The 11,828-nt window shown below is 53.2% G+C and overlaps 1 protein-coding gene across 9 annotated transcripts in view; it reads left to right on the top strand.

Moving 5' to 3' along the window:
- The window catches only part of NPHP4 (nephrocystin 4), a 184,115-nt gene extending 172,506 nt beyond the window's left edge, over window positions 1–11,609 (top strand). For 4 of the 9 annotated variants that reach the window (XM_077151501.1, XM_077151499.1, XM_077151500.1 and 1 more), the window contains exons 24-30: window positions 5,581–5,737; window positions 6,378–6,463; window positions 7,213–7,298; window positions 8,223–8,394; window positions 9,022–9,201; window positions 9,544–9,687; window positions 10,475–11,607. In XM_077151501.1, coding sequence (XP_077007616.1) covers window positions 5,581–5,737; window positions 6,378–6,463; window positions 7,213–7,298; window positions 8,223–8,394; window positions 9,022–9,201; window positions 9,544–9,687; window positions 10,475–10,615 — 966 coding nt within the window. In that variant the 3' untranslated portion in view covers window positions 10,616–11,607. Of the gene's footprint in view, window positions 1–5,580; window positions 5,738–6,377; window positions 6,464–7,212; window positions 7,299–8,222; window positions 8,395–9,021; window positions 9,202–9,543; window positions 9,688–10,295; window positions 10,359–10,474 lie in introns of all 9 variants that reach the window. The other 5 variants (XM_077151505.1, XM_077151504.1, XM_077151506.1 and 2 more) reach the window with 3 other exon arrangements.
- The last annotated feature ends 219 nt before the right edge of the window (window positions 11,610–11,828 follow it).

Below are 11,828 nucleotides of genomic sequence, written 5' to 3' on the forward strand. Positions count from 1 at the left end.
TCTCCAACTATTATGGTATATGTGTCTATTTCCCTTTTCAGTGTTTGCAGTGTATTCCTCACGTATTTTGGGGCATTCTGGTTCGGTGCGTAAATATTTATGATTGTTATGTCTTCTTGTTTAATTGTTCCTTTTATTAGTAGATAGTGTCCTTCTTTGTCTCTTTTAACTGTTTTACATTTGAAGTCTAATTTGTTGGATATTAGTATAGCCACTCCTGCTCTTTTCTCATTGTTATTTGCATGAAATATCTTTTCCCAACCTTTCACTTCAACCTATGTTTATCTTTGGGTTTAAGATGTGTTTCCTGTAGACAGCATATAGAAGGATCCTGTTTTTTAATCCATTCTGCCAGTCTATGTCTTTTGATTGGGGAATTCAGTCCATTAACATTTAGAGTTATTACTGTTTGGATAATATTTTCCTCTACCATTTTGCCTTTTGTATTATATATTTCATATCTGACTTTCCTTCTTTCTACACTCTTCTCCATGCCTCTCTCTTCTGTCTTTTTGTATCTGTCTCTAGTGCTCCCTTTAGTATTTCTTGCAGAGCTGGTCTCTTGGTCACAAATTCTCTCAGTGACTTTTTGTCTGAGAATGTTTTAATTTCTCCCTCATTTTTGAAGGACAATTTTGCTGGATATAGGAGTCTTGGTTGGCAGTTTTTCTCTTTTAGTAACTTAAATATATCATCTCACTGTCTTCTAGCTTCCACGGTTTCTGCTGAGAAATCTACACATAGTCTTATTGGGTTTCCCTTGTATGTGATGGATTGCTTCTCTCTCGCTGCTTTCAAGATCCTCTCTTTCTCTTTGACCTCTGACATTCTAACTAGTAAGTGTCTTGGGGAATGCCTATTTGGGTCTAATCTCTTTGGGTTGCGCTGCACTTCTTGGATCTGTAATTTTAGGTCTTTCATAAGAATTGGGAAATTTTCAGTGATAATTTCTTCCACTAGTTTTTCTCCTCCTTTTCCCTTCTCTTCTCCTTCTGGGACACCCACAACACGTATATTTGTGCGGTTCACATTGTCCTTGAGTTCCCTGATACCCTGTTCAAATTTTTCCATTCTTTTCCGGATAGTTTCTGTTTCTTTTTGGAATTCAGATGTTGCATCCTCCAAATCACTAATTCTATCTTCTGTCTCTTTAAATCTATCATTGTAGGTATCCATTGTTTTTTCCATCTTTTCTACTTTATCCTTCACTTCCATAAGCTCTGTGATTTGTTTTTTCAGTTTTTCTATTTCTTCTTTTTGATCAGCCCATGTCTTCTTCATGTCCTCCCTCAATTTATCAATTTCGTTTTTGAAGAGGTTTTCCTTTTCTGTTCATATATTCAGCATTAGTTGTTTCAGCTTCTGTATCTCATTTGAACTATTGGTTTGTTCCTTTGACTTGGCCATATTTTCAATTTTCTGAGCGTGATCCGTTATCTTCTGCTGGCCTCTGGGCATTTAGTCAGATTTCCCTGGGTGTTGGACCCCACAGGTTGAAAGATTTTTCTGTGAAATCTCTGGGTTCTGTTTTTCTTATCCTGCCCAGTAGGTGGCGCTTGTGGCACACTTTTGTCTACGCGTTCCACCAGTGAAAGTTGCTGTGGGTCCTTTAACTTTGGAAAACTCTCGCCGTAACGGAGGTTCAGCAGCCGAAGTCTAGGAAGAGTGCCAGCTGGCCCGGGGGTCCGAACGTGGGGAGGGTTGCCGGCCACCGCAGCATGTGAGAGCGCCCGACCAAATTTCCTAGTCGGCCCGGGGCGCCAAGCGTGGCGGGAGGGCACCAGCTGTCGCAGCCTGGGAGAGTGCACCATTCCCAGCCGGACTGGAGAGTCACGTGTTTGGAAGGGACCCCCCGGTCACCGTTCTCCTCAGTCTGGGGATTTCTGACCCAACTCTCTCAGTTGGTCCGGGGGGCCTCGCGTGGTGGGGGCGCCAGCCGCCTCGGCCCACGGGGACCGCCTGCCCAATTCTGCCAGCTGGCCTGGGAAGGAGGAAGGGAGGGACTCCAGCCACTTGCCGTCCCGCCCAGGAAAGCCCGCGCCCCTCGGCGATCTCACCGGAGCTGGTTCTCCCAGACAGTCAGCCGTTCCAGGATGGGGTACGCTGTCCCTTTGATCTCCGTCGTGGCTCCGGGAGCTGCTCTGTATTGTCTCCACTCCCCCAGTAGCTGTTCTGGAGGAGGAAAGGTGAGGGTGGCAAGGCTGTCGAGGCTGGTGGTGGAGGAGCCGGTGAAGGCGGAAGAGGGCATGGTGGTGTTTGGAGAGCCGCCAGAGCAGGAAGGGGAAGAGGGGAGAGGAGGGCGGGCGGGCTGGCTGCTGCGGGGCGTGGGCGCCGCGCGCCGGGCCGGCAAACAAAGAGGGGAGAGGAGGGCGGGCGGGCTGGCTGCTGCGGGGCGTACCATGATCATTTTTTTGAACATTTGCATCTCTCCAGTAAAAGAAAGAAGAAAGAAAAAACTCATACATGCCATACCCCTTACCACTCCCTCTCATTGATCACTAGTATTTCAATCTACTCAGTTTATTTTAACCTTTGTTCCCTCTATTTGTTTATTTTTTATCCATATTTTTTACTCATCTGTCCATACTGTAGATAAAAGGAGCATCAGACACAAGGTTTTCACAATCACATAGTCACATTGCAAAAGCTATATCATTATACAATCATCTTCAAGAAACATGACTACTGGAACACAGCTCTACATTTTCAGGTACTTCCTTCTAGCCTCTCCATTACAGCCTAACTAAAAAGGTGATATCTATATAATGCATAAGAATAACCTCCAGGATAACCTCTCAACTGTTTGAAATCTCTCAGCCACTGATACTTTTTTTGTCTCATTTTTCTCTTCCCCCTTTTGGTTGAGAAGGTTTTCTCAATCCCTTGATGCCGAGTTCCAGCTCATTCTCGGATTTCTGTCCCACGTTCCCAGGGAGGTTTACACCCCTGGGAGTCATGTCCCATGTAGAGAGAGGAAGGGCAGTGAGTTTGCTTATTGTGTTGGCTGAGAGAAAAAGGCCACATCTGAGCAACAAAAGAGTTTCTCTGGGGATGACTCTTAGGCCTAATTTTAAGTAGGCTTAGCCTATCCTTTGTGGAGATAAGTTTCACAGGGACAGACCCCAAGATTGAGGGCTCGGCCTCTTGATTTGGTTGTCTCCACTGCTTGTGAGAATATCAGGAATTCTCCGAATGGAGAAGTTGAATTATTCCCCCTGTTCTCTTGAGGGGACTTTGCAAATACTTCTTTATTCACTGTTCAAATCACTCTGGGATTTATCGGACCATCACACTAACCTGGACAAACCTCCAAAATCTCATGCCCTACTCAAGGTTCCATTTACTTATGGTGTTCAATTAAACTGTCCATATAAGTTAAATTAGGAAATGCACTATTCAAAATATAACTTTTGTACCAAATAAACATTTCTTGCTTTAGTCTCACATAGAAATTGAGGTTTTAAAATATAAATTCCCATCTATTTCAACACCCTGCAATATTGACATGCCTTCATTCTTCCTCGTACAAAAACATTTTTAAATTTGTACATTTAATCACTATCATTGTACATGCTAGGCATTCCTGCATTGTACCATCTCAGTCTATCGTGTGTCTTTCCTTCTGATTTCGTATGTGCCCCCAGCCTTCCTCCCTCATCATCCTCACATTCAGCTTCACTGAATGGCCTTTTTCTTGAATCACCAGGCCTTTCACTGTTGTCTGGGGATTTTTAAAAAGGAAGATATTTTTGTTCGTTCTCGCTGATTTCCAAAGCTTCTCTGGGGGTGGGGGTGGAGCTCTGACGCACCTCCAGATTCCCATATGTTGTTACCCAGATTTCCCAATTGGTGACATTTTACTCCTTTCACCCTATCTCCCTCTCTATATATTTATGCATTTTTCTGGACAATTTGAGAATTGATTATTGTCATAATGCCCCATTACCCCATGAAATGCAGAGTTTGTCTTCAAAACAAGGTCCCTCTCTTGCAGGTCCACAGTAGAGCCAGTGAGATCAGGAAGTGATCATGGATACACCCCTGCCCTCAGAGCCCACTCACCTTCCCTAGTGTCCCCAGTGGCACTGTCGTGGTACAGGGTCCCGTCCAGCCTTACCTGGCGGTTTCCTGTCTCCTGAACCCCGTTCTTCCTGACGCTGTGCCCATCTTTCCTTGCCTTTCACCCCCTTCATTCTTTTGAAGTGGACAAGCCAGTTATTTTGCAGAAAGTTTTTTAAATTTGCATTTGACGTTTGCCTACGATTAGACAGTTGTGTGTTTGGGGTGAGAGTAGCCCAGAAGTTCCGCCGATTCCTTCTCGGAAGGTCTGGTCGGTAGTGGTGGGCTGTCCTGTGACTGCTGGGGCATCGCCAGGCCCCTTCCCTGCAGGATGAGCCACCCAGCCCTGTGCGGGCAGCACTGTGCTCTGTGTCCACATCCCGTTCCCCAGCACTCTTGTCCCTCAACTTCAGCATCCATCGGTGATTCTTGCCTGTATCAGTTACCGAGATGGTTGCCATTGGTGATTTCCAGATTTCCTCCTTCCCGGATAGGGAGTCAGTGTGGAGTGTCGGCAGTTCTGCCTCTGAAACACTTTTCTTCAATCTATTGACTCCTTATTTTAATTAGGTGCCTGATAGAGATAGAAAGACATTGTTTTCTGTCTAACTGCGCAGGCTGCAGGTGGCTTGTCTTTGCTTCCCAGTTACTTTCCCAGCAGCCTCTGACTCTGGCCAGCCCTGGAAGGGTTTAGGAGACAGAAACCACAGTGTTGTTTTTACAGAGAGAATCTAATATGAGTATGGCTAACTGTGTATAGCCTTGTTAACTATAGGTAATGGAAGGGTAGAAGAACTGAGTTTTCAAGGAGGTTAAAAGACAGGAGGCAGCTCCCTCCTGTAGGGCTGGGGAATAGGGGGGAAACTGGAAATAATACGGCTTGGGACCTCAGAGGAGTCCGGGGGCCTGAGGCCCAGATCTGTGAGGAGGGGGCTGGGGTCCCTGTTGGGAACCAGCAAGGCTGGGCCTGCAAATGCTGGGAAAGCTGCAGAGTGCATTTAACTCCTTCTGTGGGAGGAACTGCTGCTGCTGAGGCGGGGAGGGTTGTGGGAGATGCTGAGGGACCACGGGGCAGCAGGCAGGGTGGGGCCTCATGTCCCTGGGGTGGCTGTCCCCCAGTACCCCCCATTGTCAGAGCCTCCCGGGGAGCCGGTGCCCAAGCAGAGGCCCAGTCCCAGTGAGCAGTGGGGCAGGATGGGCTTGGGGCAGGGAGACACGTGTCAGACACGTCAGCTGAACAAGTGGCTGGTCATGTTAGAATTAAGGTGTCAGCGTAGTGGTCACCTTCTGAGTGCGAGGCCCAGGTGATGGGTGGGGGTGGGAGGGTGCAGCGCCCTTGCCCGAAGCAGAAGATGGTTGTGCGCGCAGAGGTCCACCTGCAGCGCGGCAGCTTCACGCGGGCTCCAGAGGTCCAGAAAGGCACAAGCCGGCAGGGCGTCGCCACAGACGCAGACGTGGGGAAGCCGGCAAGAAAAGCCCGAGGCCGCCCATGGGCCCGAGCGGCCCCCTTCTCTCCTCCAGGTCTTGTTCCGGGCGGGCAGTGGGCAGCCCCTGGCCGAGCTCCTCCTGAGCGTGGAGCAGCAGCCCCACGTGGTGGACCAGGTGTTCCGCTTCTACCATCCTGAGCGCACCTTCCTGAAGAAGGCCATCCGCCTGCCCCCCTGGCACACACTCCCAGGCGAGTTCCCGGGGGCCCCCGCACCCCGTGGCCCAGCTGCTCTGCCAGGTGCGCCTGGGATGGCAGGGCGCGTCTGCACCTCGCGGGGCCGTGGGGCCCGCGCCTGCGGCTCAGCCCTTGCTCCACCGCCTGCCTTCCTGTTTTCTCCCCTCCTCCGAGGTGACAGGCCGGGCATGCGTTTGGCTGGCTGACGCCTCCCTTCTGGAAGCACAGGGCCATGGCCCTGGTCTGCTCTGTCAGAGGCTGGGCCTGTGACAGCGTGGGGCTCCACAGCTGGATGGCACCTGCTCTCACAGGGGCCCTTTAGGGGCCCTCCCCAGGGGCTCCCTCCCCTTACTTTCGGGTCCCATCTCCAGCTCCCTTTGGGTGAGTCCCCCAAGGGGAAGGCTGAGAAACGAGTCTTGGGAGAGTAAAGGTGACTGTGGGGTCGCTGCAGGTATAAACCGCAGACGCCCTCGCCCGTGTGTGTGTGGCTCTTCCCTCTGGTGGTGACTCAGGCAGCAGCTCCCGCCATTCCCAGCCGGGGTCTGTGCAGCAGCTGCGGGGGCCAGGCCTGTCCTGGCTGGTGAGGGACACACTGCTGTGGCCTGGGTCCAGCCCAGCAGAGCAACTCATTCTCTCTGCTGGCTCCCCGCTTCAGGTGCTCCCGTGGGAATGCCTGGCACGGAGCCCCCAGTGCACGTGCGGTGCAGCGACCCGGATGTCGTCTGCGAGACCCAAAAGGTGGTAGGTGCTCTGTGGGCCTGCTGGGGCTGCCCCTTCTCCGGGGTGTGGCATTGCAACCCCCACCCCCTCTCTCCCCTCGCCCAACCCTCTTCTCTGTTCCCCACTTCCCCCCCCCTCGCCCATCTTCTCCTCTCCTCTCCCTCTAGCCTCCTCATCCCCGGCCCCTCCTCCCCGCCCTTCCTCACCTCCTGCCTATAACCTCCTCTCCCCCAGCCTCCTCCCTTCCATCCCCTCCTCTCCCCCAGCCCCTGCCCACCCCCTCCCCCCCCAGCCTCCTCACTGCCCCTGCAACCCCTGGCAGCCTCTTCATTGTGGGGTCCAGAATAAAGGGTTTTTTTCTAAGGTGCTAAAGGGCTGTATTGACATCCTCGTGAGAGTTTTATGAATGGGTTTTCATTTTCTGCTGGTAGTGGATTAGCTCCTTGTTCATCTGGATTTAAATTTTTTTAAAAAGGTAGGAATCACAGTGAATAAAGTGAGTGGTAATTAAGGCATTTATTAATTGCCTTTGTGTAAAGGATAAAGGCAATAATTGTGTTATGACTGGTTAGGAAATTGGATAAAATCTCTTACAGAATATAATTACTGAAATCAATATAAAATCAAGAAATTAATGATTTTCTCTTTAGTAGTTAAAAAAAAAAAAAAAGGTAAATTCTGCCTGGAGTAGAAACGATAAATTCCTTGGGGACGGGTGTGGGCTCCCGAGGCCGCCCACACTGAGGCCCTCCGGCTGGGTCTGTTACCAGGGCCCCGGGGAGCCTCGGGACGTGTTTCTGAAGGTGGCGAGTGGCCCGAGCCCAGAGGTCAAGGACTTCTTTGTTTTGGTCTATGTGTGAGTAGGGGAAGCGGGAGGGAGATGAGGGCAGTGGAGTGGGGGGCGGGTGCTGGGGGCTTTGGTGACACAGGAGATGCTGCTGCTCACCGTGGCCTGGGGGCGGGGGCGTGTGGGAAGGGGTCTCTGCCTCGGAGTGGCTCCCACGGCGCCCCTGCCCTGCCCTTGCCCCCCTTGTCCTCACGGAGCCTCTGCGCTCTGCTTCCGCGGACTCTAAGCTGCAGCCCAGGCCCAGGGCCCCTGTGCTGGCACTGCGACCCAGTTGCCCCTCGCTTCTCTCACGGGTGACATGTTCCCAACCCCCAAGAGCCCTTTAAACTCGGTCCCACAGGGAGGTTGCATTCCACGTCTCAGAGCTCGGGGCCGTGAGTGGTGGTGCTTGTTGGCCTGTTGTAGGGCTGGGGAGCAGCTGGGGAGCATTGGGGAGCATTGGGGAGCAGCCGGGGAGCATCAGGTAGCTGGCTGGGGAGCATCGGGGAGCATCGGGGAGCAGCTGGAGAGTGGGTTGGGGAGCAGAGTGGAGAGTGGTCAGGAGCAGGTGGGTGCTCGCATGTGTTCCCCTCGTAAACTGGGAGGAGCTGGGTCCCGGCTGTGGAAGCTCCTGTACAGCCTCCTGCAGGGACTGGGGCTTCCACGCTGGGCCCCCCGGGGCTTTGCCTCAGGTACCTGTTCGGGGATTCACGCTTGTCTGGGTGCATATTTGGCTAAATGGTCACGTCATTGCTCATTCAGCAAATGGTTCTGGGACCCCCAGCACCAGGCTGTGTCCTGGCCATGGAGGTAAAGGGACCGGTGAGCTCCGGCCCCCTCAGGGACCTCCCAGTGGCTGTGGGAAGGTGGGGGCCGGAGGGCAGGGCGTAAGCTCGCGGGGGCATGCTGCCCTCCAGCCGCTGAGGCCAGCGCAGGTGTCTGTGTGTCCTGCAGCAACCGCTGGCTGGCAGCGCCCGTCCAGACCTGGCAGGTCTATCTCCACTCCCTGCAGCGCGTAGACGTCTCCTGCGTCACAGGCCAGCTCACCCGCCTGTCCCTCGTCCTCCGGGGCACACAGACCGTGAGGAAAGTGAGAGCTTTCACGTCTCACCCCCAGGAGCTGCAGGTACGGCTCCTGCCAGCTCACTGGGGCGTGCCCCTGCCCTGGGGTTGGGGTACAGCTGTCCTGTGCCCTCACGGGACCCTCAGGGTCACAGAGTAGGTTTCGCCAGAGACTTTGTTAAAAGCACCTTTTATTAAGGATGTCACCTCTGGGATGGTTGACAGACCCCAGAAGCACATTTTTAGAATTATTGAATGTTAATGTCAACTCTGGAATTAAATGTAGCCTTAATTATACACCTGGATAGTGAGGGAAATCCGCACCCTCTCCTGGTGGGTGGGTCTCTCCTGTTCTCGGGAGAGCAGTTTAGCTCTCCTCCTCTTGGAGGCAGAACTCCGATTGCCACGTGGTGGAGGGACTGCCCCGGTACCTGCCACAAGCGCTGTGGTCGTGCCATGAGGGGTGGCACCAGGGCTGGTGTTTCCCCATGGGCGTCTCCTGACGCCACACAGGACCTGCCGGCCCCTGGGCAGGCTGCCCAGCCCCTTTCTCTGGGGTGAGCTGGAGGCTTTCCTGGGCCTTCCTTCCCTCTCTCTCCATGGCTCACGGGCTGAAGATACTCAGGTGCTCCTTGCTTTGCCAGCGTGAGAGAGGGTTCCCTCACCTTACTTCTCTCCTTCTTCCTTGGAGACGGACCCCAGGGGTGTCTTCGTGCTGGCACCGCGGGGGGTGCAGGACCTGCACGTTGGCGTGAGGCCCCGCAGGGCTGGCAGCAGGTTCATCCACCTCAACCTCGTCGACGTGGACTTCCACCAGCTGGTGGCCTCGTGGCTGCTGGGCCTCTCGTGCCGCCACCCAGTCATTTCCAAGGTCAGTAAGCAGGCAGCCCGGCTCTAGGATCTGGGAGTGGCTTTGGCCTGACACCTGCTTGTCCCCACTGTTCCTAGACTCAGGCTTCGCAGGTCCAAGGGAGGAGTTTCCTCCCCCCAGGTCGGCTGCGAGCGCTGGGCGCCATCTGTGCAAGGCAGGGTGGGTGCAGTCTGCGCCTTTCTTGGCTGCCCCTCCTCTCAGCTGGGAGCTCCAGGAGCGGGTCTGCCTGGTTCACTGTGTGACTCCAGCGGCTGGGAATGAAGCACAGTGGGGCTCAGCCCCTAGAGGAGGGCGTGGCTGGAAGCTGCGACAGGGTCCCCCTGCCCCTCTCTGCCTCCGCAGGCCTTTGAGATCACGCTGGCCGCAGGCACAGGGAAGGGAGCCAACAAGCGCATCACCTACACCAACCCCTACCCCTCGCGGAGGACGCACCACCTGCACAGCAACCAGCCCGAGCTGCTGCAGTTCAAGGAGGACTCCTTTGAGGTGCTGGGCGGGGGGTGTGGGGCGAGTGCCTGGGGGGGAGGTGGGCTCTGCTTTCGGGAGCCCCGGGCATGGGGCAGCGTGCCTGGCTACCCCGTAGGTGGTCTGCAGCCTTCCAGTGCAGTTCAGTCTAAGGAAGGAGCCTCAGAAGTCTTCGAGTAGTGATTGTGACATTCTGTGTCATGCGTGAAATGCCAGCCTCCACTTCACTGCTAAGGCTCAGCCTCTGGGCACCACTGTGAGGAGTCACCCCAGGAAGCATTTCTCATCAGTGGACCAGCACTGTCCCAAAGGCAGCTTTTCTTTCAGAGTAGGCCTTCCTCTAGTGTAATTGTTTTAAGGAAAGTATGACAACACAATCTGCCAATTGTGGAGACCATTTCTTCTGGGCTGGAGATTTATTGAAGCTTCTCCTGGGAGTATGGGAAAGAGCAGTAATGTTCAGGTTTTTCACAATGTATTTTTTTTCCCACAGTAAAGTTGCAAAATTTAGATAAGAGAGTAAGTTTGCATTCGAGTTAGAATATTGTGCTAGTGGGACTTAGCTCACCCTTGATGTCTGGAGCCTTGTGTGATGGCCTGGGCCGCCATGTGGCCCCATCTCTCCCCAGGGGCTAGAAGCAGGAGTGCCATAGGCGCAGGCTGGAGGCACCCAGAGGGACGTGAAATCCTTGGTGAGCCCATGTGCTGGGGCGTTTTGTTGCAGTAGGTGGCACCATGCATAAGAGGGTTCTGGGAACGAGAGAGGAAGGGTGGTGGTGGAAGTAGCGGTTCGGACGCCTATTTCCAGGTTGGAGGCGGGGAGACCTACACCATCGGCCTGCGCTTTGCAGCCAGCCAGAGAGCCCGGGAAGAGGAGATCCTGATTTACATCAACGACCATGAGGACAAGAACGAGGAGACGTTTTCTGTGAAGGTCATCTACCAGTGACGGGTCAGCTGCCAGCACTGCCGCGGGAGCGCCTCGTACCTCCTAGTCCTCACTAGCCCTTGTTGTTCCTGCCCTTGGGACTTTCCTGCTTTCTAGACCATTCTCACCTGGCATCTCTGCAGCTTTGGTCTCAGAGACCTTCCCAGTGACCTGGGAACACAGCTGAGGGAGGAGACCATGCCCGGTTATCTGTGATGCCCGCATCCAGTCAGGCTGCTGCCCACACCTGCTGGCACCTGCCCTGCTTCTCGGGCCTGAGTACTGGCACTGGTGGGGTCCTGACCCCCTCCTCGAGGTGGGGCCCAAGGTCTCCGAGGATCACCACTGTCTCTAAAGGAGCTCGACCTGCTTCCAACTAGATGATTTACTGATTTTAACAAAATGCATTTTAGGAATCATCGTCAGTGATAAAAATTATGTTTTCCTTACCAAATTTTGTACAGATGTAATATATTATTTGTTCTGCAAAGCTTTATACTGGTATTATCCCATATCTATTTTTTTAAGCTATTGTGTAAAACACTAAACATTTATAAATTTTCTCTATCGACAGTTTCCTTGCATTTTTTCTGCTGACACAGTGTTAGGGATTTTCTGTCTGTGTCGTAAGCCTGGTTTCCCTTGAGGAGAACGTGGCTGAGGAACACTCCAGTGGCCTGTGCTTGACCTCTGCAGGCTGGAGAATCCGTTCAGCCCTGACCCAGGGAAGACTGAGGATGTGAGAATTTGCACGAGCTCTGCAGCCCTCAGTGGTGGCCCATGCTTGGGCCAGGACCTTCCCCGTTTGTACTTTCAGTAATCCATGTGCCTTTCCTTGCGGAGAGAATCAGCAGTGGCTCTCTCCTGCTGCCTCAGTGTGATGTTCTGATTGTCCAGCCGTCTGTATTGTTTACAGAGCAGATTCCACATGCAGTTTAGTTGGATTCCCAGAGGTCACAGATTTGGCTTTCTCCTGCCTCTTTTGCCAGGGATGAGACGGAGGAAGAAGCCCACTTGAGATGTTGGCTTTGGACCTGGGTGTAGATTTTTGATTAGGCTGCATTGAGCTCTACTTCCTGGGATTTGGAGGACAGCTTCTAGTTTCTCCAGTGCCCTGAAAGAAATGGCAGAAGTGTCTTTTTCCTTTCGAGTCATTTGGATTTTCCAGTGAAATGGGCAGACCCCGATGTTGAGTTCTAGGCAGGTGAACAGGTATAAGACTCCAGCTTCATGA

The sequence above is a fragment of the Tamandua tetradactyla genome, chromosome 2 (assembly GCF_023851605.1).
Source record: "Tamandua tetradactyla isolate mTamTet1 chromosome 2, mTamTet1.pri, whole genome shotgun sequence".
NCBI classification, from domain to species: domain Eukaryota; kingdom Metazoa; phylum Chordata; class Mammalia; order Pilosa; family Myrmecophagidae; genus Tamandua; species Tamandua tetradactyla.